The sequence below is a fragment of the Meles meles genome, chromosome 20 (genome assembly GCF_922984935.1).
Source record: "Meles meles chromosome 20, mMelMel3.1 paternal haplotype, whole genome shotgun sequence".
Classification (NCBI taxonomy): Eukaryota; Metazoa; Chordata; class Mammalia; order Carnivora; family Mustelidae; genus Meles; species Meles meles.
This window is the reverse complement of record NC_060085.1, coordinates 16,836,037-16,862,571: the sequence shown is the minus strand read 5'-3', so window position 1 is coordinate 16,862,571 and position 26,535 is coordinate 16,836,037. Positions and strand designations below refer to the sequence as shown.

The 26,535-nt window shown below is 48.0% G+C and overlaps 1 protein-coding gene across 1 annotated transcript in view; it reads left to right on the top strand.

The window, feature by feature from the left end:
* The first annotated feature begins 595 nt into the window (after positions 1 to 595).
* The window catches only part of LRRC2 (leucine rich repeat containing 2), a 43,166-nt gene continuing 17,226 nt past the window's right edge, over positions 596 to 26,535 (top strand). The window contains exons 1-4 of the mRNA XM_045991543.1: positions 596 to 705; positions 1,395 to 1,462; positions 16,799 to 16,942; positions 26,145 to 26,352. Of these exons, the coding sequence (XP_045847499.1) occupies positions 16,818 to 16,942; positions 26,145 to 26,352 (333 nt within the window). The 5' untranslated portion in view covers positions 596 to 705; positions 1,395 to 1,462; positions 16,799 to 16,817. The remainder of the gene's footprint in view (positions 706 to 1,394; positions 1,463 to 16,798; positions 16,943 to 26,144; positions 26,353 to 26,535) is intronic.

Here is a 26,535-nt window from a genome sequence, read left to right as displayed (position 1 = left end):
GCAGTTGAATAACTGTATTTGGGAAGAGGTTTGGCCTCCTCCCAGGGAAAAACTCTATGAAAGTGCGAGTGCCACATTCTGATCCTGGGTTCGTTAGCCCTCTCCGTGGCCCATCTTAGTGGTGAGAGGAGCAGCCGCCAGGATGGCCCACTGGGGCCAATGTATATCCCAAATAGTATCGTTTGGCCATGTAGTTAATGTAAGTGACTGTAAGATGGGGGCAGGGCAGCCTTCCCTGGCCCCGGGCCACTGCGCTGGGGGCTTTCAGCGGTACCTGCCAAGCGGTAAGGCAGGGCCCTCCTCCCCTGGCGCTCCTCCTTCAGCGGGAAGCATTTGGGAACGGTCACTGCAGTAGGGTGAGTCGGTCTATAACATTTCGGGTTTTTCATTCCTCTCTCATTAGATCACAATGACGACAGGCGTGTGACACCAGGGGTTTACTTGGAAGAAGGCTTTGCGGTGCGTGTGACTCAGAGTTCCCACAGGCCTCCAAGGCTCAGAATGGCTGTGAGGCGAGCACTCGGGCCCGCGGCTGTCTGGGCCTGTTTGTGTGTGGGGCCCCCTCAGATTGGAGGCAAACCTGGGGCCCTCCCCGGAGAGGCCAAAGCTGTGGACAAAGCCGTTGAGAGGCTTCAAGGCCAGCCAGAGGGGACGTGAGTGAAAAAGCACCCGGCTCTGAGGAAGCAGCTGTGATAATAAGACCGTGTAAGAGCTAGGGAGGTAAGGGGACCCTGGGAGGTGAAGACCACAGGGCACAGTCCTACCTGCTGCCCCTTGGGAATGTGGAAGCTACAACTTCTTTCTTTTTTCTTTCTTTTCTTTTTAAAGATTTTATTTACTTATTTGAGAGAGACAGAGAGAACATGAATAGGGGAGAGGGAGAAGTAGATCCCTGCTGAGCAGGGAGCCCAACGTAGGGCTCCATCCCAGGACCCTGGGATCATGACCCAAGCTGAAGGCAGAGGCTTAACTGACTGAGACACTCAGGCACACGCCTACCTACCTACATTCCTTCCTTCCTCTTCCTCTCTTTCCTCTTCTACCTTCTCCGTCTCCTCCTTCTTCCTCTTTTCCTTCTCCGTCTCCTCCTTCTCCTTCTCCAGATTTTATTTTATTTTATTTTTAAAGATTTTATTTATTTGACAGACAGAGATCACAAGTAGGCAGAGAAGCAGGCAGAGAGAGAGGAAGGGAAGCAGGCTCCCCGCTGAGCAGAGAGCCTGATGCGGGGCTCGATCCCAGGACGCTGGGATCATGACCTAAGCCAAAGGCAGAGGCCTTAACCCGCTGAGCCACCCAGGCACCCCTCTTCTTCAGATTTTAGTAAGTAATCTCTACACCCAAGGAGGGTCTCAAACTTACAACACCGAGATCAAGAGTCACATGTTCTGCAGATGGAGCCAACCAGGTGCCTCTGGAAGTTCTTTCTGGACACGGCCAAGAGATGCAGCATCTGCACGCAGTAAGTTTAATACAATAATAATAATTCCTTGTATTAACATAAGCACATTGTGTATTTTAAAATACTTCCTGATTCACATCCCCGCCTGTGAATCGGAAGAGACTGTGGAGTGTGCTGAACTAGGATCACGGACTTCACCCCAGACTGATTGAGTCAGAACATCCTAGGGGGAGAGGGTTCCACTGGGGCCATGCCCATGAGGAACCAGTGCTGGGTACCACTGCCCCAGACTCTGCTAAATCCAGGTCCTTAAGGCCCCTTGTGCTGGGGTTCCTGGGCTAGCAGCTTTGGCATCACCTGGAGCTTGTTAGGGAGACAGATTCTGGGCCCCTCCCTGGCCTCCTGGGTCAGATTCTGCACTTACTAAGATCTTGGGGGTTGCCAGATAAAACACAGGACTCCCAGGAATATTGACATTCCAGATAAACCACAAATAATTTTTAAGTATGACTCATGCATTATTGGGAACATACTTCTATTGAAAAATCACTTGCGGTTTATCTGAAATTCAGATGTAACGGAAAGTATTTTTATTTGCTAAGTTTCTCAGTTTTATTTGGGAGCTCATTGCAGACTGAGGAGCCTGGGCTGAACAATGACCTCCTTCTCTAACCCTGGCCTCATACAGGATGCCCATTGTATTTGAATGTATTGGTGGGGGAAAATATTTTTCCACTTAAATATGATTGAGCTTTTGAATAGTTAGCCCTCTTGTAAATTGAAAAAGTATTTAAGTCGTGTCTGACCCGAAACTACCTTTTCAGTTTATATTCTTTGGTTCAGAACACCACAAACAAAACAAAGCAAAGACCAAACAAAAACAATTACTAGATAGGAAACTTAGATTATGTAGGAAAAGAATACGGTTCAAATTCTAAGGAATAAAAAGCACATGCAACACTTTAGAGGTAGGACTTAATACTGTCCCAGAGATTTATTAGATTCGCATCAACTTGGTATACAATTTAAAACGATAATTTATCCAAAATTTTTTTTGCCTATAAAAATAAAAAACCTTATTTAAAAAAAATTTAATTCCAGTATAGGTAACGTGTGGTGTTCTCTTAGGTTCAGGTGTACGACACAGTGATTCAGTCCTTCCATAGGCCACCCAGCGTTCATCCCGACAAGTGCGCTCCATAAACCCCATCCTGTATTCCACCCGCTCCCCAACCCACCTGTCCCTGGTAACCAGCAGTTTATTCTCTGTAGTCAAGAGTCTGTTTCTTGGTCTGTTTTTCCTCTCTTTTTTCCTTTGCTTGTTTGTCGTGTTTCTTAAATTACACATATGAGTGACATCATATGGTATTGGATGGACTTATTTTGCTTAGCATTTTACTTTCTTGTTCCTTCCATGTCATTGCAAATGGCAAGTTTGTTTTTGTTTTTGTTTTTTAATGGCTGAATAAAATGGATGCTTGGTCTGCTTCTATATCTTGGCTATTGTAAATAATGCTGCTGTGAACACAGCGGTGCATGTTTCCCTTTGAATTAGTGGTTTTGTCTTTTTTTTTTTTTTTTTTTTTGGTAAATACCCAGTCGTGTGATTACTGGATTATAGGGTGGTTCTAGTTTTCATTTTTTGTGGAAACTCCATACTGTTTTTCACAGTGGCTGCCCAACTTTGCGTTCCCACCAACAGCGCATGAGGGTTCCTTTTTCTCCACATTCTCACCAACACTGGATGTTTCTTGTGTTTTTTATTTTAGCCATTCTGACAGGTGTGAGATCTCATTGTAGTTTTGATTTGCATTTCTCTGATGATGAGCGATGTTGAACATCTTCTCATGTGTCTGTTGGCCATCTGGATGTCTTCTTTGGAAAAATATCTGTTCTTGTCCTCTGCCCATTTTTAATTGGATTGTTTTTTTGGCTGTTGAATTGTTTCAGTTGTTTATATATGTTGGGTACTAACTCTTTATCTGATATGTCATTTGCAGATATCTTCTCCCATTTTATAGGTTGCCTTTTTGTTCTTTGATCATCTCCTTCGCTGTGTAGAAGCTTTTCATTTTGATGAAGCTCCTATAGTTTATTTTTGCTTTTGTTTCCCTAGCCTCAGGAGACCTATCTAGAAAAACATTACTATGGCTGATGTCGGAGACATGACTGCCTGTGTTCTCTTCTAGGATCTTATGGTTTCATGTCTCACATGTAGGTCTTTAATCCATTCTGAGTTTATTTTTGTGTATGGTGTGAGAAAGTGGTCCAGTTTCATTCTTTTGCTCATTCATTCTTTGGTCATGAGTGGCTGGTCAGTTCTCCCAGTACCATTTGTTGAAGAGACTTTTTCCCATTGCATATTCTTTACTGTTTTGTTGAAAATTGATTGACCATATAATTGTGGGTTTATTGCTGGGTTTTCTGTTCTGTTCCATTGATCTACGTGTCTGGTTTTGTGCCAGTACCATACTGTTATTTTTGTATTTTTTTTTCTAGTACCATACTCTTTTGTTCACTACAGCTTTGTAATATGACTTGAGGTCTGGGATTGCGATGCCTCCAGCTTCGCTTTCCTTTTTTCACAATTGCTTTGGCTATTTGCAGCCTTTTGTGGTTCCATATACATTTTAGGATTGTTTGTTCTAGTTCTGTGAAAAATGCTGCTGGTATTTTGATAGGGATTACATTAATAAAATGGTAATAATTACAAATGGCAACACGTAGAACATAGTACCTTCAAAATCCAACTATTTTGTAGTTAGAGTTATTATGTCTATGTCAGACAAAGGGTGTTTTTCTGTTTAGGGTGAAGGTGTATGAGGAGTCTGTTGCCCAGAAGTGGGGGTGGTTGTAAGGATCCTCTTGGAACAGGCAGGGGTGGGGGTTGGGTAGAGGATGTGGATGGGAGGATACAGTGGGAGCAATTCCTGATTAACTGATGGTCAGATTGTCACAGTGTTGGCTATCAGCAAAGCATCTTTGCCTAATTAGTAAAAAGCACTAAAAAGAACCTAAATTCACATATGTTTTAGGAACTTTAAAAGAAGCAAGGTGAGAGCACCTGGGTGGCTCAGTTGGTTAAACAACTACCTTTGGCTCTGATCATGATCCTGGGGTCCTGGGATCATGAGTCGTGTCGGGCTCCCTGCTCAGTGGGGAGTCTACGTCTCCCTCTGCCCACCCCCCCATGCTCTCTCTCATGCGCACTCTCTCTCATTCTCTCTCTTTCAAATAAATACATAAAATCTTAAAAACAAAAAAAAAGAAAAACAAGGTGAAATCCAGACCTGTGATAGCCGTAGCTTCAAACATTGAAAACAGTTTTGCATTTGCTGGGTCATACAGAGTTCTGATGCTGCTTTTCCTGTGGTTCTTAGCTCGGAGTGCAGAGAACACGGGGCCCTTTCCCTTCTCTGGCCCGTTTTATTCCACACGCTTCAGGACGGCCCGCGTGAAAAGGGAGGTGCTGTCATCCCGGGTTGTTGGGCTCACGTTGGCCAGCTTGTCGTTTGCCCCGTGCCAAGCCCTCCCCTCTGAAATGTGTTTTGTCTCATGCCGGGCTGAGTCACATAGAATAGATAGATAGTTTATCAGCACATGTCCTACAGATCATATTATCAGCTGACAAATATAGCCCGTTAGCGCACCGGCCAGGAGGCTCCAGTGTGTGGCGGCCGCGGGTGTCGCCAGTCTCCGCAACCCGGATTCCACCGGGCAGACAGCGGTCAGGGGCTGGGGCTGCCCCGCAGTCACGGGTAGGTGGCCGACGTGGGGGTTGGGAAGTGGCAGGGGCAAGTGAGCCTTGGCTTCTGAGCCTGGTGGGAGGAGTGGGGGGGTGCTGGGAGTGAGGGGGCTTGTGGCATCTGCTGGGAGGATGGGGGGCAGCTCCTCCTTGTTTATCTCTTTCCCACTGTGCCATGGCAGGACAGGGGCAGACACCCCCAGCAGCACACTATTGGGGGAGGATCATGCATTTATCTGCATTTTAGGGCAAGTACTAGAATTGAATGGAGAAGGAGAGAATGTGGTGAGGGCAGGTGATCCCCCCCAGGCTACGCTGGGGCAGGGGGTTCCCCAAGGTGCCTGCTCCTGGTTATTGGGTTTCCCCCCCCCCCCCCCAGTACACTGCCCTGGTGCCCAAAGCTGGGCTCAAGGCTTTCTGGTCCAAAGCGTTGTCTTCGGGAAATAAATCAACTTTGTTTGTGTCTTGAGTGCCCCGGAAGGGATGATTGACATCTGCGGGGGAAGTCTTTTCCTTCTGGGACTGTCTCACCCACCCTGGGGAGAGAATGAGGGTAGGAAAGTGCTCAGAGACCCAGGGGAGAATCATCTGGCTTTGTAAGCAGCTCAGCCGTGCCCCTGTGACTGTTTTCCTCCAAATCCTGCCCAGTAATTCAGGGGCTGGTGTGATCTGGCAGAGAACCTGTGCTAACCGTGCCTGGGGCAGAAGAATCCTCAGGTACTGGTATCTTCCATTTCACTTGGTGATGATGTCTGTCTTCATTTCTTTTCTTCTTTTCTTTCAATAAATGCTTTACTAGGTGCCGGGGACTATCTTAAGCACTTGACACAAATGATCACACGTGACCCTCACCCCAGTCCTCTGAGCAGGGTGCTGCCGTCACACCCATGTTCAGATGAGTACAGGGGGCCACAGAGAGGATAGGTGACCGTCTCAGGGACACGCAGCTGTTAAGTGGAGGAGGCGGGACTCCAGCCCGGGCTGGCAGGCTGACTCTGAGAAGGTCCTCCTAATCCCTTCCCCAGCCTCTGCCTCCCAGCCAGGATTTTCTAGTTTAACAAATTACCATGAAAACAATGGGTGTTCCCAGGGAAACTCTGACCTTGGGACAGAAAATGTAATGTAATTTAGAATTTGGCTGCAATATCGTGACTGTACTGACCTCCCTTGAGTATTTAGTCTTTAATAACCCTATTGTTTCTATCAGAAAACTCACTCTGTGTTCTGGCTCTGGGGTCCAGGCAGCGGCCTTATGTGAGGGGCGAATGGGATTTGTGCATCATGAAAGCCCCTTGTTGGCCATGTCATTGTTTCCTCTGTACGCCGGTGTCACCAGGAATCCCCATGGTTATAGACACTCCCTTAGTTCCAGCAAGGCTGATGATGGGTGCCTTATTCACGTGGGGGCTATGCTGGGAAGAATGCTGTGGAAAGCCTGGAGCTGGTCTGCCCAGAGGAAAGAGAGGCCCTGGGGGTTCTGATGAGCAGGTGGGGACCATAGGGTTAGGTCTCTCTCCCCATGGATGTTCAGATGACCAACCGCTCTGACCTCAGCTCTGTCCCTCAGACTGTGCATACACTGTGCCCTCTGCCTGGACACCATCCCCTTGCTGCCGTCCCTCTCCCAGCCTGGCCAAGGAAGCACCCAGAATGGCTGGGCACCTGTATTGTGGGGTTTGTTGGGTCTTCTCCCCCAGATCTTTTGACCGTCAGAGATGTGAGCCCTGTACACAGCCTTCGACCTGCCTGTGCCCAGTCTGCCATTTGACCAGAAGGGGGAGGATGAAGTGACCAGAAAGTGCCCCTCCCGCCTGGAACCCTGGCATTCGTCTTCTGAGTGGGGACGAGTGCTCTGGTGCCAGGGGACATGTTTTTCCAGTCATGCCCTCTGGCTCGGACAGTGGATGGCTCCGTAAAAGGGATTCCAATGTACCTGGGTTGTGGAGGGAGCGTGAACAAGTATTCAAGCAAATCTGCACGGACAGTCCCTTTCCCCTTCCTCAGGGTCCCTGTGGGACCGCCCAGAACCCTCTTCCCCACACGCACTTGAGGGCATCCTTCCTCTTCTGACCCCACAGCCTGTTCTGCCCCCACTGTCAAACCCACACGCAGTACTGAAATGTATCTCTGTGAGCATCTGTTCTCTCCAGATGGAGAGCTCAGGGGCAGGGACATTCATCCTTCCCCATTTGATGAGTGCCCATAAGGTCAGTTATTTGGGTTCTCAGGAATCAAAGAACAGAGATGCACCAAGTAAACTGGCTCAACACACAGGGTTTCTCTGTTGAGGTCCAGAAGCAGGAGCCTGTCTACATTCCCTCCAGGGCTGCCATCTGTCAGCATCTGTCCCCTGGTGACCGCTCAGGGTCAGTGGCTGACTCCCATCCCATGTCTGGGGCTTCTCAGGTGGCTGCCCCTGTCGGTGAACCGTGGTTCTTCTCTTCACAGTCCACGGTCAAAGTAGAATTAAACCAATGAGCAAATAGTTCAACTCCTATTATGTGCTGTGAAGTGAATTAGCAACAGTCTGAGAGATAAATAATCTGAGAGATAAAATAACGGGGGGATCTGCCTTAGGTGAAGAGGCCGTGAAGGCTGTGCTGAGGAGAGAATACTGAAACTGAGTCCGGGGGCGTGGGGTGCAGGGATGCTAGGCAGATGGTGGAAGAGGGTCTAGGCAGAGGGCAGAGTGTGTGCAGAGTCCGAGGTACAAAAAAGTGCGGGGTGGGTGAGGCACTGAGGAGGAGAGCGCTCAAGGGCAGGTCATGCCAGAGCCTCACCCGGGGCCCTGGGATCTCCCTCTCACCTGGGAGGGAAGTCTCTGGAGCACTTGATCCAGGCAGTGGCAGGATCTCATTCTCGGCAGAAAATGACTCTCACTGTGGTGCGACAAATGGATTGGATGAGGGTGAGTGGGAAGTCAGGACACCAGCTGTGAGGCTTCTGCATGCCTGAGGCCATCTGGGACACTAACTGGTGGTGAGAAATGCGTGCCCTCTAAGACTTGGGTGATACATAGGGCTCACAAACGAGTGAGCATGTTTGTGTACATGGTCTCACTCCCGTGGTGGGCAGGGTGAAGAAGTGGAAGGCATAAAGGAGTGACCTCCAGGTAAGGGCAGAGTCAAGGTGAAGAATTAAGGCAGCCAGGAATGGTTAGATTCTAAGGGAGGAACTCTGGAAGGGGATGTGAGGGCGATCTGGCTGCGACATCTGTCACCCCATTGATCGCCAGGGTTGATTCGGCTGATCTGGCTGGCTAGGCGGGTGTCCCCTTCCTCCCTCACCGCTCCATGTGCGTCCCTCCCGAAGCTGCGCGCTCGGTCGAAGAGGACGACCTTCCCCGATAGAGGAGAGGACCGTTCTTCGGTCAAGGGTATACGAGTAGCTGCGCTCCCCTGCTAGAACCTCCAAACAAGCTCTCAAGGAACTCTGGAAGGAATTGTGTTTCTTTGAGATATGCGTGAGACATCCAAGTGGGCATGTCAAGGAGGCGCTAGATGTAGACACCAGATGTTGCTACCCATTGAGACTGAATCTTATTTTACTGTCCACTGTGTTAATGATTTATTGCTACATAACAAATCACCCCCCGACCCTCACAGCTTAATACAACAAACATATTATGTCACAGTCTCTGAGGCTTGGGGATAGCTTAGCGGAGTGGCCCTGCCTCAGGGTCTGCTGAGATGACTTTTGGGGCTGTTACCATCTGAAGGCTCAACCGGGGCCAGAAGATCTGCTTTTAGACAGCTTCCACTCACGTGGCTGCTGGCAGGAGGCCTCTGTTCCTCTCCGCAAGAAGCTTCTTGCTTAGGGCTGCTTGAACATCCTCATGAGACAGTGCTTGGCCCAATAGAGAGAGGAGCGCCTGGTGGGACTTGGTCTCGGAAGCCGCACACCATCACTTTTACCACACTTTACTCATTAGAAGTGAGTCACTGAATTCAACCCATGCTCAACGGGGAAGGAATTAAGTGCTACACTCTTAAAGGAAAGAATATAAAGGAACTTGTGGGTACCATTTTAAAGCCAGCATATCCACAGAGCAAAATCTAGTTTATTGTTCACAAAAGCTGGGATGCGCACACAGGACTGGCTGGTGTTTTGTATGGCACATGGGCACCGCTGGAAGGGGCTAGCATTATGACCTATGGAGACCAAGTTGGAGACCTTACCCCCCCACCCCCACATTCTCCTCCACTCTCAGTGTCCGTCTACTGGGCCAGCTGTATCTTGCTATTGCCCTAGGCCCATGCTGGTTGCTCTCTACGTGTTGGACACTCTGCTGTTGGGTATGGCTGGGCACCAAGCAATGGAATCTTTGCTCGGGAGTTGGTGACTTAGCAAGCCCACTTAGCCTTGAGCCAGCTACCCATCTGGAGCTGGCAGGAGATGAGAACACACACACCGGTATCTGAGTGTCACCGGGACAGAGAGTGAAACTGACTACAGCAGCTCCCCATTCCCAGTCGCTCTGCGTGCTGACCTGCCGGGCCTTTCCCTCTTGGGCCAGTCACTCTTGTCCTGAGAAGGTCTCTAGCAGGTGGCAACCCAGCACAAAGCAGAGAAGCAGGCTCAGGGCTCGGGCAGGCCCAGGGCAAGTCAGCAGGGAGGGGCAGGCCGGGAGTTTTCTCTTTTGTGATCTAAGTGCCTACAGAACTGCTTCCATTTTGCCAACTGGCCCGTGAAGCCTACAATATTTACTCTCTTGCCCTTTACTGAAATAAAACAGTAAAGCAGTAAAGCAAAATGTTTTTCCAGGAAGAATTTTCTTTTCCACTGTGAATCAAACTTTTGAGACTCTGACTGATGACGTGTCCACTCAGGAACTCCAAGCCCTGGAGAAAAATGAGCCTCAGGGCACTCTGCCCCAGTGTCCTTTCTGCTGCCATGAGTGATGTCACTGTCGTCCTCTCCTCTCTTCTAGTTTCATGTGTTTTCTTCTCTTCCGTAGCTGCGGACCATGCAGCCCCAAATCTAGAGATCCGTGTTCTCGTGTTTCAGCTGTAATGCAAAGCCAGATAGATCTCCAGCAGGGAACTGGAATCAGATGTCCCCTTGGGTCCATGAATCTTAGCTGTCAAATCCACTAGGGCTCAGGCTAATGCTCTGCATTTCTTATGGTGCCTCAGGAGAGTCTGCTTGGATGTCGCGTTTTCTCTAGGAGGATATTGCTTTATTTGAATTGAGGTTGTCTCACACCACATCCTGTAGAGGTGAATTTCTCTTTACTGCTTTGGAATAGTGTATCATGGTGCTTTTTCTGTAGTTCTGGAGAAACCTAATGCTTAGGAAATTGCATTTCACGGATTTGCCTGAAAGGTTGTGTTGACTGGAGCTCATGCTACAAAGAAGAGATGAGCTTTGTAAATTCACCAAGGGACCGTCTCTCTTTCTGGAACCTGCTGAGGGACTGGCCCCTGTGTCCTGTCCCTTCTCTCTGCTCCCCAGTGTGGCTTTGTTCCCAGAGGGAGGGTCTCCTTTCTGTCTTGGAATGACTCATTGGCACCTATTCTAAAACCACTTTTCTGATCTGACACCCACCCATAAGAGCCACTATCTCCAGGGTTGATCTTGAACCTGCCCTGTTGTCTAGGGAGGCCTAGATTGAGCCCTGTCCTGCACAGGACACCAAGGGCGGGCTGGACCTGGCATTTGCAGGTTGGTTATTTCTTAGCCTCCCAGGCTTTCTGGGCAGTACATGCAAACCTGTAGCAAACGTGGTCATCTCTCACTGTTCTTAGAGCCTCTGTGTTTTGTCACACACGTTTGCAAACAGAACATCTCACAGGTGACCCTGATTTAAATTCTGGCACATTCAAAACCCTCTTAATTGAAGAACAGAAACTCCTTCTCTGCTTTGCAGGATACGGGGGAAGTGGGGAACATGGTTAGATGACAAACAGGATATGCTCTTTCCCATGAAAATACTGACCCTAATATTGATTTACAAGTATTTAAAAAACAGAACCCAAAGGCATCACGAAGAGACCATTCCTCTAGCATGCAAACTTGAATTACATTTCTCCAAATGAATGCATGGGAACTAATGAGCAATGGTGTGTGTGTGTGTGTGTATGTTTAAGGCACAGGCAGTTAATGGACAGATCTGGCTACTCCCCAAGGACTTGCTGGTCTAGGAAAATGACAGTCACTCAACAGCAGAGGCTGAGCCAAGCTGGTTGGTGTAGAACACACACCCTGAACAGGGAGCAGTCTTCCAGCTTTAAGAACCCTGGGCTGCCTGGGCTGTCCACACTGCTCGGAAAGCTCACTTGACTCTGGCTTTTTTTTCTTTGCTTTTATGTGTAGACTTGTGTGTAGTATGTGCAGAGATCACCTCAAAGCCTTTGAGTCTGCCTGGTTCTTTCTCTCTTTCTAATTTTTCTCCATTTCAGGCTGGGGACTGTGCTCTCTTGTGTTCAGGTTGGCGCTCGGCATACTTTTATGGAAGCTTTTTTTTTTTTTTTGGTCAAAAGCCAAAACCGTAAGACGTTTGCAGCTTAAGTGCTCCCGAGCTGAAATGACAGAGTAAGGAATGTGGTAAAAGACAAATGACATGCAGTGGTTTCTGGTTCTGGGGGAGACGCAGTCAGGCACCCTCCACCACGTCTCTCCCATTGAATGTGGTTCTAAAACACGGAACAGGAGTATGAAGACTCGGAAAATCAGCTGGTGGCAACAGAGGAAGGGAAAGACCCCAGAATTCCAAGTGCAGAGAGCCTGTGGTATGTCGTCCCCCCCCCCCCCCCCCCGCAGTGTTGTGCTGCCTGGACTCAAGGCAGCCTGGAACCCAGAACTGGGCACAAGGGTGTTGAATGTTGCTCCAGGAGAGGAAAAGGGGACCCCTCGTGCTCAGAGAGAGAGGTCAAATCCCTGTTTTTCTTTTCTCCATCCTGTCATGCTTCAGGCCCCAAAGGATTTGGTGGTAGCAGGAGGTGCAGGGGCATGGGGGCAGAGGTTTGACAGTGGAGGGCCTCAGTCACTCAAAACTTTGAGAAAAGGGGTCTTTCCTTTTGGATCCGAGGAGTTGCAGGCCCCAGAGAAGGGACAAAACTCTCAATGCTTTTTCTATCCCCAGGGCCTCCTGCTACTTGGCCCCCCAAAGAGGGTGCACAACAAAGCAGGGGGACTAAAGCCCCAGCTCTCTGGCCAAAGGACTGTAAAAGGGAGCCCCAGCAATCTAGAAGAACTGGGGGAATAGAGGAGAGGGAAGAGCTCTGAGAACAACCGTAAGGTTGTTTAGAGCTCCTGAGCTCATCCCAGAGCTGCACCTGGGGGTCTGACCCTTGTCAGCATGCCTTTTGCTGGTTTGAGCTGAAGGCCAGGGTGGACCATGGCCTCCATCCCAGACGGCCACTGGGGGGCGCACATGGGCAGGCGACCAGTACAATCCGAGGACAGTCCCCCCACCCCACGCAGGGAATTCTAGTCCCAGAAGGCGGGAGGAGGGAATGTGACGTCTGAACTGAACCGCCTACTGGGTCAGTCATCAACATAGTGCCTCTTGGCTCTGAACATAGCTTTCAACTCTGTGCTGTATGACACACTGTGTTGTTCCTTGAAGTACTTGTCCTTTAAAGTGAACAGCCCGTTCAGCTTTCCCAGGGGACAGCACTAGAGGGACAGTACTGTGCAAGGAGTTCTCCTTCCTGTTCCAGTGTGGGCGGGAGGGGGCCAGCAGGGGTCTGGGTACACGAGCTGGCCCCAGCCTCAGGCCCAGAACCTCGTCCTTTGCAAATGGACAGCCCTGGCTAGCAAGAAGCTTTCTGCAGTGCTCTCCACCTAGAAAACAGAGCCCTCGTGGAGCCCCTGTGCTCTGAAGGCTTCCCACGACCCTGGACCCACACTGCATATGTCCGCACCCCAGGTGGCTGGTCAGGTGACCTTCCACCCTGGGGAGGGGGGGCGTGGCCTGTCAGTTGCCCTCGAGCCAGACCAGCCTGACCAAACCAGAGGACTACCCTGCTGTTCCCTGCACTGAGCTGCAACTTCTAAAACGAGGTTGGAAGCCCTTCCAACTTTGTCCTTTCTGGAGTCCTCTCCCTCTGCCCTTGGGTGAATGGAAAGAGAAAGGACCAACAAGAAATCGGAGATAAAAAGAACTAAATGGCAACTTCAGAAATAAAATAGACAATCTCTGAAATAAAATACTCCCTGGATAGACACATAAACATAATGGAGATGATGTGGGAAGGGGTGGGACATTTGAAGATGGATTGCTGGATATTAAAAATCTGAAAAAAGAGAGGAAAAGAGATGTCTGAAAAGCCAACAGCCTCAAGAATCTATGAGACAATATTGAAAGGGCTAATATTTGTATTGTTCGGGTCCCAGAAGGAGGGTAAGAACAGACAGTGCAGAAAAAAAAAAATAGTTGGAGAAAAAAAAAATGGCTGCAAAATCCCCAAATTTGGCAAAATATAAAACCTCCTGACCAGAGGAGCTAGGCAAATCCCACACGGGATAAACCCAAAGAAACCCATGCCCAGATTTGTCATAATTAAACAGGAAACCCGAAGACAAGGAACAATTCTCAACAAGTCGTGGGAGAAACGTGACGTGTCACCTTGACGAGACTTATGGTTCCAACTACCGCACCTTCCTCGTGGGAAACCATGGAAGCCAGAAGAAAAGGGCAGTGTCTATAAAGTGTTGAAAAGAATTATCTCGGGATTCGCTATCCAGCAAAAACCATCTTCAGGAGTGAAGGTGGAAAAAAAAAAAAGGAAAAGAGAAAAAAGAAAAAAGGAGTGAAGGTGAAAAGAAGATATTCAGGTGAAGGGGAACAGAGGTTTTTGTCAGCTGAAGTCTCTGTCTGAGGGGACTATTTAGGGGAGTTGTTTAGGCAGAAGGGAAATGCTACCAGAGGGGACGTGGGACAGTAGGAATGAGGGAGGAGCCATAGATACGGTCCATATCAGGGTAGATGTGATGGGCTAGCGTCCTCCTCTTGAGTTCTTTAAAAACATTTCAGGATTGGAAGCCCAAAATAGAACACTGACAGATTCAGTGCATGGGACGATGGCAGTACCGAGGCGAGTGCCTACGGGACCTCGGTGGTGGTAAGGTTTCCACGTCTCACTCCAAGGGGTAAAATATTGTTTCTGATGGGCTATGAGAAGTGAAGCCGGGAGCTTATCCTCCCTAGGGCAACTATGAAAAAGGAAAGACTACACTGAGAAACAGAGTCCAAAACACAATAGAGAAAATAAACTGAATACCAAAAAGATGTTCAGATAAACACAGAAGGAGGCTGGAAAGTGTAAAGAGAAATCAAAAGAGGAGTCCTGCAGAAAATGGTAATAAGTGAATTTAGACCTAAATGCAAAGTATCAGTAATTATGGTTAATGTAAATTGCCCAAATACACCAATTAAAAGACGTTGTTAGAATGTGTGAAATAAATGATCCAACAAGATTCTGTCAACAGGGGCTCCAGGCTGGATACGACTATTGATCTCAGGGTTGTGAGTTCAAGCCCCACACTGAGTATGGAGCCTCCTTAAAAAAAAAAAAAGTAAAAGGTTCTGTCTACAAAACCTCACACCAAATATAACCATATAATTAGGTTAAAAATAAAAGGATGGAATCGAAGAACATTTGCGAATCATGTATCAAACAAAAGACCCATGCTTAGGACAGAGAAAGAACTATTACAAATCAACAATTAAAAAGACAAATGGCCCAATTTAAAACTTGGCAAAGGATCTGAATAGACATTTCTCCCAAGAAGGTATAAAATTGGTCAATAAGTACATAAAAAGATGTCCCGTCAACCTCATTAGCTGTCAGGGAAATGCAAATCGAAACCACTAGAGACCACTGCCCCCACCTACTGGGACGGCCATGGTGGGAGAGAGTGGAAGAACGCGCGTGGAGAGGATGTGGAGACACCAGGACCCTCCCGCTCGGCTGTCAGGGCAGGAAAATGAAACAGCTGCTTTGGGGAAATGGTCCAGTGGTTCCTGAAAAGGTTAAACAGAGTTCCAGGACCTTCCAATGCCTCTCCCATGGTATTGACCCCAGAGAACTGAAAAAATAGGTGCATCTCTTGTACCTTTGCCAGAAATCTCCTTGAGGTAAAAGGATTTTAAGGCAGACAAAAGACAGTCCCAGATGTCAGAAATGAAGGGAAAGATGGAAGTAAACCGGGGCCAGCATTTTCAGTTCGTGGGACGAAAATGATGGCTCTCCAGCCTTCCACTGCGCAGACAGAAGCCGGCTCTCCCACTCAGCCTGGCAAGCCCTTCATGGGGAGTACACAGCTGAGTCCGAAGATCAGATATTTGCTTTTATGTCCCCATGGACTGCCGTTTAGAAGCATCTGGAACTGGAGCAGAGAATATTCAACAGCCCTACGATTTGCCGACTGACACGCTGTGTGTGTGTGTGTGTGTGTGTGTGTGTGTGTGTATGAATCAGGAAGCAGATGGAGCCAGATTTCAATGCTACTAAGTAGGGGAAATGTAAAATGATAACTAGGAAGTTATTTTTAGATAAGGGAGATCAGTGTAGGTTAGAGGAATGAACATTAAGAAGTACTTTCACATCCTGATTATTTTTTCTTTCAGTGAGCAAATAATCACTTAAGGCAAACAGTAAAATAAAAACAAGATGGGAACGTAAAAAGGAGAGAGAAAGCTCACTGAGTGGCCTGAGGGGGAAGCAATCTGGATGCAAACCTTTTATTCAGTTTTCGTTTATTGACTCCACAAATATTTACGGAGGGCCTGCTGTGTGCCAGGCACTGTGCTGGTCTCACTTCGAGGAAGGGCCAAGATGCACCTGACCTTGACTTTCCTTGCACTTGGAAAACCACATACACAGAGACCAGCAGCCTGTGAAGTTTCATGTTGCAGGGGACCCTCGCAGGACCCGTCCCCATGCTCTGTGTCGCGGTCAGTCCCTGCTGGTAAAGTGCTCATGGTTCTTGGTGCAAGGATTGGTTTTGTTGCTTAATGGTGGCTGCTGGTGTAGCCTCAGGTCACCAGGAGTGAGTGAGTGTGTGTGTGTGTGTGTGTTTTCTGATTAACTCACAAACATACCCTTGAGTCTGGTACGGCCCTAGTGGAAAGATGAGATGCTAGAAAGTTCAATAGAACATGGAACCAAGAGGCTTGTGGAGGGCCCAGGGGGCTTTGGGAACCCCACAATTTGGCTGAGAGGTAGAGACAGAAGTGTGACCTTCTAGAGGAGCCACAGGCTGGGTGTTGGACTTGACTTACCCAGAGTACCGTCAGGCTTTAAGAACATTAGCAAACTGCCATTCTGAAATTCACAGGGCATTTCATCATTACTTACGGGTATGGATTCATTCTTGTTTCATTTCAAAGTTCATGCTGAAACTGGGGCACCTGGGTGGCTCAGTCGTTGGACATCTGACTCTTGGTTTCAGCTCCGTTCGTGATCTCGGGTTGTGATCTTGGAGTCCTGGGATCGAACCCCAGCGTGTTGTGGTCTCTGTGCTCAGCCAGGAGTCTGCTTGTCCCCCGCCCCCACCCCGCTCTCTGAGCCCTCTCCCCATTGCTGGCTGGCACACACACTCTCTCTCTCAAATAAAAAAAATCTTAAAAAAAATAAAGGTCATATGAAAATTATTTTCTCCTGTGTATGTGTGAAGCTGACATATGTATGTTTTTTAAATAGGTAATTTCATGCTCCCAAAATGGGACACAAAGTGGTCGTGTTCGACATTTCTGTCATCAGAGCCTTGTGGGAGACGCGCGTCAAGAAGCACAAAGCTTGGCAGAAGAAGGAGACAGAAAGGCTTCAGAAAAGCGCATTGGAAAAGTATGTGTTTTCTCTGCTTGTCTGTAGCTTCTTTAGCGAGTGGGGGCTAGGCAGGCTGTGGTCATGTTGTGGAGAGGAACGCCCTTCTGGGTTTTCTCCGAGACACTTGGTCATTGGACTTTGAAGCCATCCCACTCTTGCCCACAGCGAATGTCTGATTCCCATAATCGTGACCCCATGGTGTACGGTCCCACATGCATTCCAGGCACTGTACCAGGCATGGGGTGCACAGCGATGACACAGTAAACTCTCTCCCATGCCCTGGAGCAGCTCAAAGGTACTCCCTGTCATGTATTTCCATCCTTACCTGTTGAGCTGAATGCGGGCTAAGACTTGCTCTACTGACACTATTTTTTACTTGGCTGGAGAAGAGATAATTTGACTATGCTCGTGTAAACTCATGATACAGGAGGAAAAAAGAGTGATATGTATATGAAATGAAGCTGATCGCTTTGGAAAAACTCCATTTGGGATAACCAAGGGTCACACAATTGACTCAGCACTGCACAAATCCAAGGAAGTAGGACCAGTTGGAGAGGTTGCACATCCCGGTGGCTTTGCATCTCTGACTTTTTAATTCCCTATGAAGGAACCAAAACTGGAGCTCTTGCATGATGTGCGGAGGGTGTGGTTTATATAAGGAAGGCAGAACGGGATTCTGATCAGCAGACCCAGTTTCAGAGGATGTCCATAACTTTATCTCAAGTTGGCAAAGGTTGATATTTTTCTGTGCTTTAAGGTTTTTTTTTTTTTAAGAGTTACTTATTTATTTGACAGAGAGAGACGCACAGCAATAGAGGGAACACAAGCATGGGGAATGGGAGAGGGAGAAGCAGGCTTCCTGCAGAACAGGGAGCTCTACGTGGGGCTCAATCCCAGGACCCTGGGCTCATGTCATGAGCCGAAGGCAGACTCAATGACTGAGCCACCCAGGTGCTCCTGTGCTTTAAGTTAAAAACAAAATGTGTAAGGTGTGAATGTCTCTCTGTTCTTGGCTCTCCATTCTTATGAACTATCTGGATCAAATCAGTACCTATTCTGATCATGTTTGATAATTAACTGATCTGTACTGTAAGCATCACAGCCGTTCCTGGTGATTACCCTTATCCCCAACTTGAAGATGAGGAGGTTGGGACCTAAGTGTCTTACCCAAGTTGACACAGCTGGTAAGTGGAGGATTTGGCCAAGCTCTTTTCCCTGCACAATGCTGCAATCATACATATTTGATATATATACATCTTTTCACTTGCACTAATCTGAGGTTATCCGATATGAGGTGAATCTTGAATTTAAGAATTGGAACCTCAGACCGGGCAACACCTATGGGTCCGAGTGATCTACACTAGCATGAATTACACAGGTCCCTGGACCCCGTGATCCCAAAGTGTATCTCAGCTCTGCTCCAACCTCCTCCACACTCCAAGCATCTGGGTTACTCTAGGATAGGACAACTTGCTAAATGGGGACCCAAGCCCTGGGGGTTTTGGGGGAGTGTCTGTAGCTGATGTAACCCCCTGAGGGTTCTGGGAGCAGGAGGCATCTGCGGAGAGCTGGGGTCAGAACTGTTCTCTCAGCTGCTTTGGACTGGTTTTTGCCTCTTGGCCTCTTTCATCCTGCTGCGAAATGACTTTGTAGACAGCTTCCCATGGCTCCTATGTACCGGGTCGGCCATGAGTTGGGCTGGTGCCATGTCTTATCTTGCCCTAAGACAGAAAACTTCTTAGGGAAGTTAGGTGTTTCTTGCTCAGGATAAGAAAAACAGCCGTCAACTTGGCTGGGCAGGTGAGGGTGAAGTAGGGATAGTGGAGGGAGGAACGTGGGGTTCAAGGAGCAAGCTGATCCGCTTCCCAGGACCTGCAAAAAATGAACGTATGAATGAATGAATTTATCTTTTTGGCAGGTGTCTCTGAGTTTCCATACTGTGATTCATGCTGCGATTCTTAACACTATTTGTAGGGTAACATTTAGTTTCTCAAGATCTGTTTCCTGCGGGGAAATTAATATATTGAAAATCTGACGAATGCCTTATCAGAAAAAGCAATTATCTGGTTAATTTAATTTTATGAAAACAGGCTCTAGTTTGGTCTGTGACCTTACTTCATGGTACTTCATTTTGTAAGACTGTATTTATTTCATGAAGCATGTATCAAAACTTAAAAATGATAAGCGGAGGGGCGCCTGGGTGGCTCAGTTGGTTAAGCATCTGGCTTTGGCTCAGGTCGTGATCTCAGGGTCTGGGGATCAAGTCCCATATTGGGCTCCTTGCTCAGTGGGGATCCTGCTTCCCCCTCTGCCTGCTGCCCCCCCGATTGTGCATGCGCTCTCTCTCTCTCTCTCTCTCTCTGACAAATAAATAAACAATATCTTTAAAAAAAAGGCATTATAAGCAAAGATACAATACAGAATAGCATCCTGCCTGGATGAAACTCAGTCACTGAGTAGGAGAAATAGAAGAGCAATTGGAAGGTTCCGAGTGAGGAATTTCTCATCCAGGAAGGCTCTGTGCCATCCAGGCTAGGATTGTGGATTCATTTCTTAAGGGAAGAGCACTTTATTTGCACATTTACTGATTTAATTAGTGGAACTGTAATGGCATTGTTCTACATGTCTTGTATTTGAAATTCTACTAAAATTGATTCAAGGGGATAATTATTCAGTTATGTGGGTGATAACATATAAAGACAAAGACAGTTTATTTATGTATTTATTTATCTCTTTTGATTTTTTTCCCCATTTTTTTTAAAATTGAAGGGCAGTCGACACACTGTTACACCAGTTTCATGTGTACAAGGGAGCGATTCAACAACTCTATATCTTATGCTAGACAGTTTACTGATTTTAATCACTCTGGAGGAAGAGAATGGAATTGAAAAAAAAGAGTTTATAGTCTTGACTCTCACCAAAAAATAGTTCATATTCTCATGGGGTTTTGGAGGGAATGGGATAGAAAACATTTAAAAAGAAATCCCAAAAAGATTTGGTATATGCTTCTTTTTTTTTTTTTTAAGATTTTATTTATTTATTTAACACAGAGAGATCACTAGTAGATAGAGAGGCAGGCACAGAGAGAGAGAGAGGGAAGCAGGATCCCTGCTGAGCAGAGAGCCTGATGCGGGACTCGATCCCAGGACCTCGAGATCATGACCTGAGCCGAAGGCAGCGGCTTAACCCACTGAGCCACCCAGGCGCCCTGGTATGTGCTTCTTTTTAATGAGATGTGTCATAACTTTTCTTTTCTCCATTATATGTTAGCTGCCCCAGAATATGTAGTCATTTATGTTGGTTTGTTGTTCGCGATACAGGAAGGATGTATTCTGTAAAGCTTAATGGGCATCGTTTCATTACATTGGCAGGGTAGCCCTTTGGATTCAGTCTAAGAAATGAGGGTAAAAGAGATGTTAACCTGAAAAGTGCTTGGTGAGCACAAGGCTGTTGGCTGGGGCCATTTTGGGGGGATTTCTTCTTTCCTTCAATCTGCATGTCTTAGACCCAGGGTCTGCCCCACAGCCCTGGCTGCTACAGTCTGATCTAGATCTGTAGGCAGGCATTTGCATTTATGTATTTTAAAAGGCTTATTTATTTATTTATTTATTTACAGGGGAGAGACACAGACAGACAGACAGCATGCAGGAGTAGAAGGAAGGGCAGAGGGAGAGAAAGGAGAGAGAGAATCTTTTTTATTTATTTATTTTTAAATATTTTATATATTTGATAGAGAGAAATCACAACTAGGCAGAGAGGCAGGCAGAGAGAGAGAGGAAGGGAAGCAGGCTCCCCGCTGAGCAGAGAGCCCCATGCGGGGCTCGATCCCAGGACCCTGAGATCATGACCCGAGCCGAAGGCAGAGGCTTTAACCCACTGAGCCACCCAGGCGCCCCGGAGAGAGAGAATCTTAAACAGGCTCAATGTCCAGGGCAGAACTGGACACAGGGCTTGATCCCAGGACCCTGAGATCATGACCTGAGCTGAAATCAAGTCTGCGATGCTTAACCAACCGAGTTGCCCAGGTGGCCCTAGGTATTTACATTTTTTAAAATCACATGGTATTAAAATATATTTAAACTATACAGAAGAGCTAATAATGAAAAGTAACAATCCCAAGCCCATCCCGCCACTTTCTCCCAGTATGAAATTCATCTCTCTCCATGTGCTGGCATTTTAAAACTTATCACTTTTATGACATTACATGGAGACATCATAGGTAGATCCTGAAGCCCTACCTCCTTGATAGCCGAGTGCTTACCCCAGCTCAGCTCGCTGTGACTAGGACCTTGGTAGGTTGGTAGTCAGGCTAGCCAGGGCCATCGGCAAAATATTTTTTTCAAATGCTCCTCTTTCTCCCAGCTTAATGGCAAGCTTGAAACTCCAACGATACCCAAAGTCATTTTGGAAGAGCAAAAAGTGCACGTAGACCTGGGGAGCCAACCCTGCTGAAATTCAGGAATGAATGTCCCAGGCAGACAAAAGAGCAATGCAAATACTGAGGCATGGGCTGTCCTGGGTGTTCAGGGAGAGCAAGGAAGCCACTCAGCAGACCAGAAAAGCAAGCGAATGCACCAGTGGATATGGCCAGACAGACAGGTGAGGGCACAGCCTTGTAGGGCTTTGGAGGCGCAGTGGGACACTGCTTTGCTGGGTGAAACAAAGAGCCAAGGACAGAGTTGTGACTGTCATTGTGATGGGCTTACTTGAAATGCTGGACAAGTTTAGACCATAGGGAGGCAAGAGTGGTGCAGAGGATGGCGCCTTGGGCAAGAGTGGAAGCAGGGAAGGTGGTGGGGAGTGGCGTGATTCTTGTAGAACTGACCGTTATCTCTTGATGGATTTGATATGAGGCATGAAGAAAGCATGGAGCCAACAATGGGCCTGAGGTTTTTAGCCGGAGCATCTAGAAGCCTTTTACTGAATGGGGAAGAGGCAAGTTTTGGCATGAAGATCAGGAGTTTGGGTTGGAACATGTTAATTTAATTTTTTTTAATTTTTAATTATTATTATTTTTTTAAAGATTTTATTTATTTAATTGACAGAGAGAGAGATCACAAGTAGGCAGAGAGGCAGGCAGAGAGAGAGGAGGAAGCAGGCTCCCCGCGGAGCAGAGAGCCCGATGTGGGGCTCGATCCCAGGACCCTGAGACCATGACCCGAGCCGAAGGCAGCGGCTCAATCCACTGAGCCACCCAGGTGCCCCTTTAATTATTTTTTTAAAAGATTTTATTTATTTATTTGACAGACAGAGATCACAAGTAGGCAGAGAGGCAGGCAGAGAGAGAGGGCTCTCTGCTGAGCAGAGAGCCCGATCCCAGCTCGGTCCCAGGACCCTGAGATCATGACCTGAGCGGAAGGCAGAGGCTTTAACCTACTGAACCACCCAGGCGCCCCTGGAACATGTTAATTTTAGACATTCAGGTGGAGCTACGGGGGAAGCAAGGAGTCAGTGAGGCAGTCTTGGCTAGATAACTGTAACTGGGCATCATCAGCATACAGATCCATTTAAAGCCATGCACTGCGAGATAGCCAATGAACGAGTGTAGATAGAGAAGGGCAGAGGCCCAAGGGCTGAGTGTTGGGACCTTAGGGATTTGGAGGTTGGGAAGTTGAGGGGGAGGTAGCCCAGTGACTAGAGAGGCAGGAGTGGAATCGGCAGAGACAGGGAGCCAAGGGACAATCAGGCTTGATGGGGGAAGAAAAGCTGTGCCGAATGTTCCAGATGGGTCAGAGGAGATGAGGACTGGATTTGGCTACTGGGTGTAGCGAAGTGGAGGTCATGGTGACCTTGAGAACAGTTTCCAAAGAAGGGGGACACCGAGCGAAGGGGGTTTAACAGAGAACAGGGGGATGGGAACGGAGAATTGTGGATGTGAGCCAGCACAGCTCTTTCGTAGGGCGAGGTGGAGCAGAGAAGCAGGCTTCATGGAAGACATGAGGTTGCAGGGAGGTGGGTGGGAGGAGGCGATGGTGGCAGTGTTGTCCTTTAAGTTGGGAGAAATATCTGAGCGCATGTGCTGTTGGGAGTGATCCTCAGGAGGGAAACACTCAATAGAGAACCGGGGCAGGAAGTCCTTGAGCCAGTGAGAGGCTGGGTGCTCGGGTGGGGGGGTGGGCTGGGGGGGGTGGGGGGGTAACCAGGGAGGATCTGGGAGAGTTCTTTCGGACCAGCGGAAGCACAGACATAGTTGACAGGAACAGACAGGAGCAGGTGGCGTGGATGTGGTGCTGGGACTTCCAGGTGTTCTGTTCTCTTTCATTTCTTCCCTCCCTGGACTAGAAGCTCTGGGATGGAGGACGGGGTAATCGGTGATGGAGGTTTGCTTGAAAGGGAGAAAATGTGTAAGAGTCACCTAGAGCCTAGGGCAAAGAGATGAGCTTGGGAGTGTGATAGGGCTGCTGGGCAGCGGTGAGGGGCCTGGGTCAGGGGCCACCATCCAAACTGAGGCTAGTTTGCCAGGTGGTGAGCTTTCCTCCATGCTCGTGTCCTGGATAGGTGCATGTGCAGAACAGGGTGGCAGGGGGCGGGCAGAGGAGGGGGTAGTGGATACCAGCTAGAGTGAGGTTTGCCAGGTGCATGCGAAACAGCAAGAGAGGTGCAAAAGGGCTGAGGAGGGACTCGGAGGTGATGAAAGTGGGACCACGAAATGTTATTTATAAAAGCCTCACTGAGGAGCATAACTTACACACAGGAAACTACATGTATTTAAAGGATACAATTTGAAATGTTTGATGTATGTATACGTCCCTAAAACCATCTCCACAATCAAGATATGATCACGTTCATCACCTTAAAGCCTCTTCTTTACTCTTGGTCATTTTTTCCTCTCATCCCTGTCCTTGATGCCTGGGCAGTCACGCCTTCCTGTTGTTGTAGATGATTTTGCACTTATTAGAGTCTTTTTTTAAAAAGATTTTATTTATTCATTTGACAGACAGAGATTACAAATAGGCAGAGAAGCAGGCAGAGAGAGAGGAGGAAGCAGGCTCCCTGCTGAGCAGAGAGCCCGATGTGGGGACTCCATCCCAGGACCCCGAGACCATGACCCAAGCTGAAGGCAGAGGCTTTAACCCACTGAACCACTCAGGCGCCCCACATTTATTAGAGTCTTACAAATCATTTTATGTAAATGGAATAATTTTTTTGGTCTGGATTCTTTTATTGATTGGTTGATTGATTGATTACCTGGATTCTTTCATTCAGCCTGATGACCTTGAGAATCACTCATGCGGTAATGTGTATCAAGAGTTCATTTCTTTTTATCGCCGAGTAGTGTTCCATGGTGTGAATAAGCTATAGTGTGTCCATCCGTTCAACTGCGAAGGTGCATTTGGGTTGTTTCCAGGTTTGGGCTATAATGCTAATATGAACATATGCCCATGTCTTTGTATGGATATATGCTTTCCCCTGTCTTCTAGAAATACCTAGGAGTGGAATGTTTGGATCATACAGTATACATATGATCTTTATAAAATCCGTTGGGATCTAGAGGGTTGGTGACTGGCGGGGTCCGGCTGTGTCCCCAGCTACCCACCCCTGCACTGCTGCTCTCCTGAGGAATTACTGACATTGACCACATGCTAGTGTTGCTACCAAGCTTTGCTAACACTCTTAACTTTCTTTTTTTTTTATTTTTTTTTAAAAGATTTTATTTATCTATTTGACAGAGATCACAAGTAGGCAGAGAGGCAGGCAGAGAGAGAGAAGGGGAAGCAGGCTCCCCGCTGAGCAGAGAGCCTGATGTGGGGCTGGATCCCAGGACCCTGGGATCATGACCTGAGCCAAAGGCAGAGGCTTTAACCCACTGAGCCACCCAGGTGCCCCAACACTCTTAACTTTCAACTGGTGGAAAGACTGTCTTATAAACACTAGAATGTTTCAGCACCTGTGATTCCTTTAGCTTGTGGGCGTGGCTCTGAATCAGGGGTCTCTAATTAGCTCCGCGCCCTCTGCATGCTGTCCCAGCAGCTATGCCCCTCGGGTTCCCCTGCTTACTCATTCCCTAAGAATTGCACATTACAGGGCGTTGGGGGTGATGGGGCATGGGTTAGGGGGAGTTGGGGGCATAAAACAAAAACCAGGCAGGACTGAAAGCAGTTGAAGCTACATAAAGGAGAAGGTGATCACAGCTCTCTGAGCCCTGCGGGTTCCAACCCAACAAGGGATGAGGGAAAGAGGTCTGGGCTTTCTCTCCCCACCTCAATGGCACCACTGCCCGACCTCTCACAGGGTGCCCAACCTGTGTTAAAGGTTAACCCTCAGAAAACGTGCAGATACAAAGAGAATGCGAGTTAAAAATTCAGTTTTTCTCATTATGAACACGAGGACAAGGAGGGAGGTGTTACAGCCAGTTCAGAGGAGAATCCAAAGGACAGACACATTTAGGTATCAGGAAATTGAAATGAACTTGCAGACAGAACAACCTGTCCTCAGAGGTGGGAGAGGGTTGTCCCTCCACCGGACAGAACTGATTTGTGTGTCTGTAGCAAGAATGATTTTTGTTGCTATCAGTTTTCTGCAAGGTCACTTTAGCCTCTGCAGAGTTGTAAAGACCGGTTTTTAGGGTATGATATAAACTGGGGCTGCCTATATATTTCAAATCAGACACCCTTGAAAGATTAGCATATTCCTGTGGCCAGGCATTTAAAAAACAAAAGAGAGGTGCCTGGGTGGCTCAGTCCTTAAGTATCTGCCTTCAGCTCAGGTCATGATCTCAGGGTCCTGGGATCCCAGCATGGTACTCCCTGCTCCACGGGAAGCCTGCTTCTCCCTCTTCCACTCCCCCTGTCTCTGTTCCCTGTCTCGCTGTGCTTCTGTCAAATAAATAAATAAAATCTTAAAACAAAACAACTTGGGCTAGCACCACATAATATCAAAGGAAACTGTAATTAATCAAATACATAGGTAACTGTGGTAGAAATTTTAGGAATTCCATCCCACTCAGCTTCTCTACTTTTTTAGTCAAAGTTGCTGATAATTCACAACTCTGAGGGTTTAAGATGCCGCTTACATTCCCACAGCAGAGGGACCCAGGAAAGAGTGCAGGGGGCAGGGATGAGATTTGGTTTGGTGGCCGGGTCCCTGAGTCTCCAGCCGCTGCGGGGAAATCGCCGGCCTGGGGAGGAACTGCACCTGTGCATAGGTGGTCTGCCGGCAACTCCGGGCAGGTGAGGGCCGTTCCCCAGGAGTGTGACTTCGGCCTTTACTGTCCGTTTAGGATAAAGGAGGAGTGGAACTTCGTGGCGGAGTGCAGGAGGAAAGGCATCCCCCAGGCTGCGTACTGCAAGAATGGCTTCGTAGACACCAGCGTGAGGCTTCTGGAAAAGATCGAAAGGAACACTTTCGCGAGGCAGAGTTCACTTTCCAAGGAGAGAGACAAACGGAAGAGTCCGTTTGTGTTTGAGCTTTCAGGGGAGCAATGGACGGTGAGTGCTGCAAGGGGGTGCCCAATGCGCTGCTGGATTCTGCTGGAGGCATTGACTGGCCTTGGCCTTGGCCGAAAGAGAACTTTCCCATGGATGGGGAGGAGCCCGTTGCCTTCTCTAAACCGGATTCTCAGGTCTCTTCCTCCATGCAAGACCCTGCAGTCCTGGGGAGGGCAGCGGGGT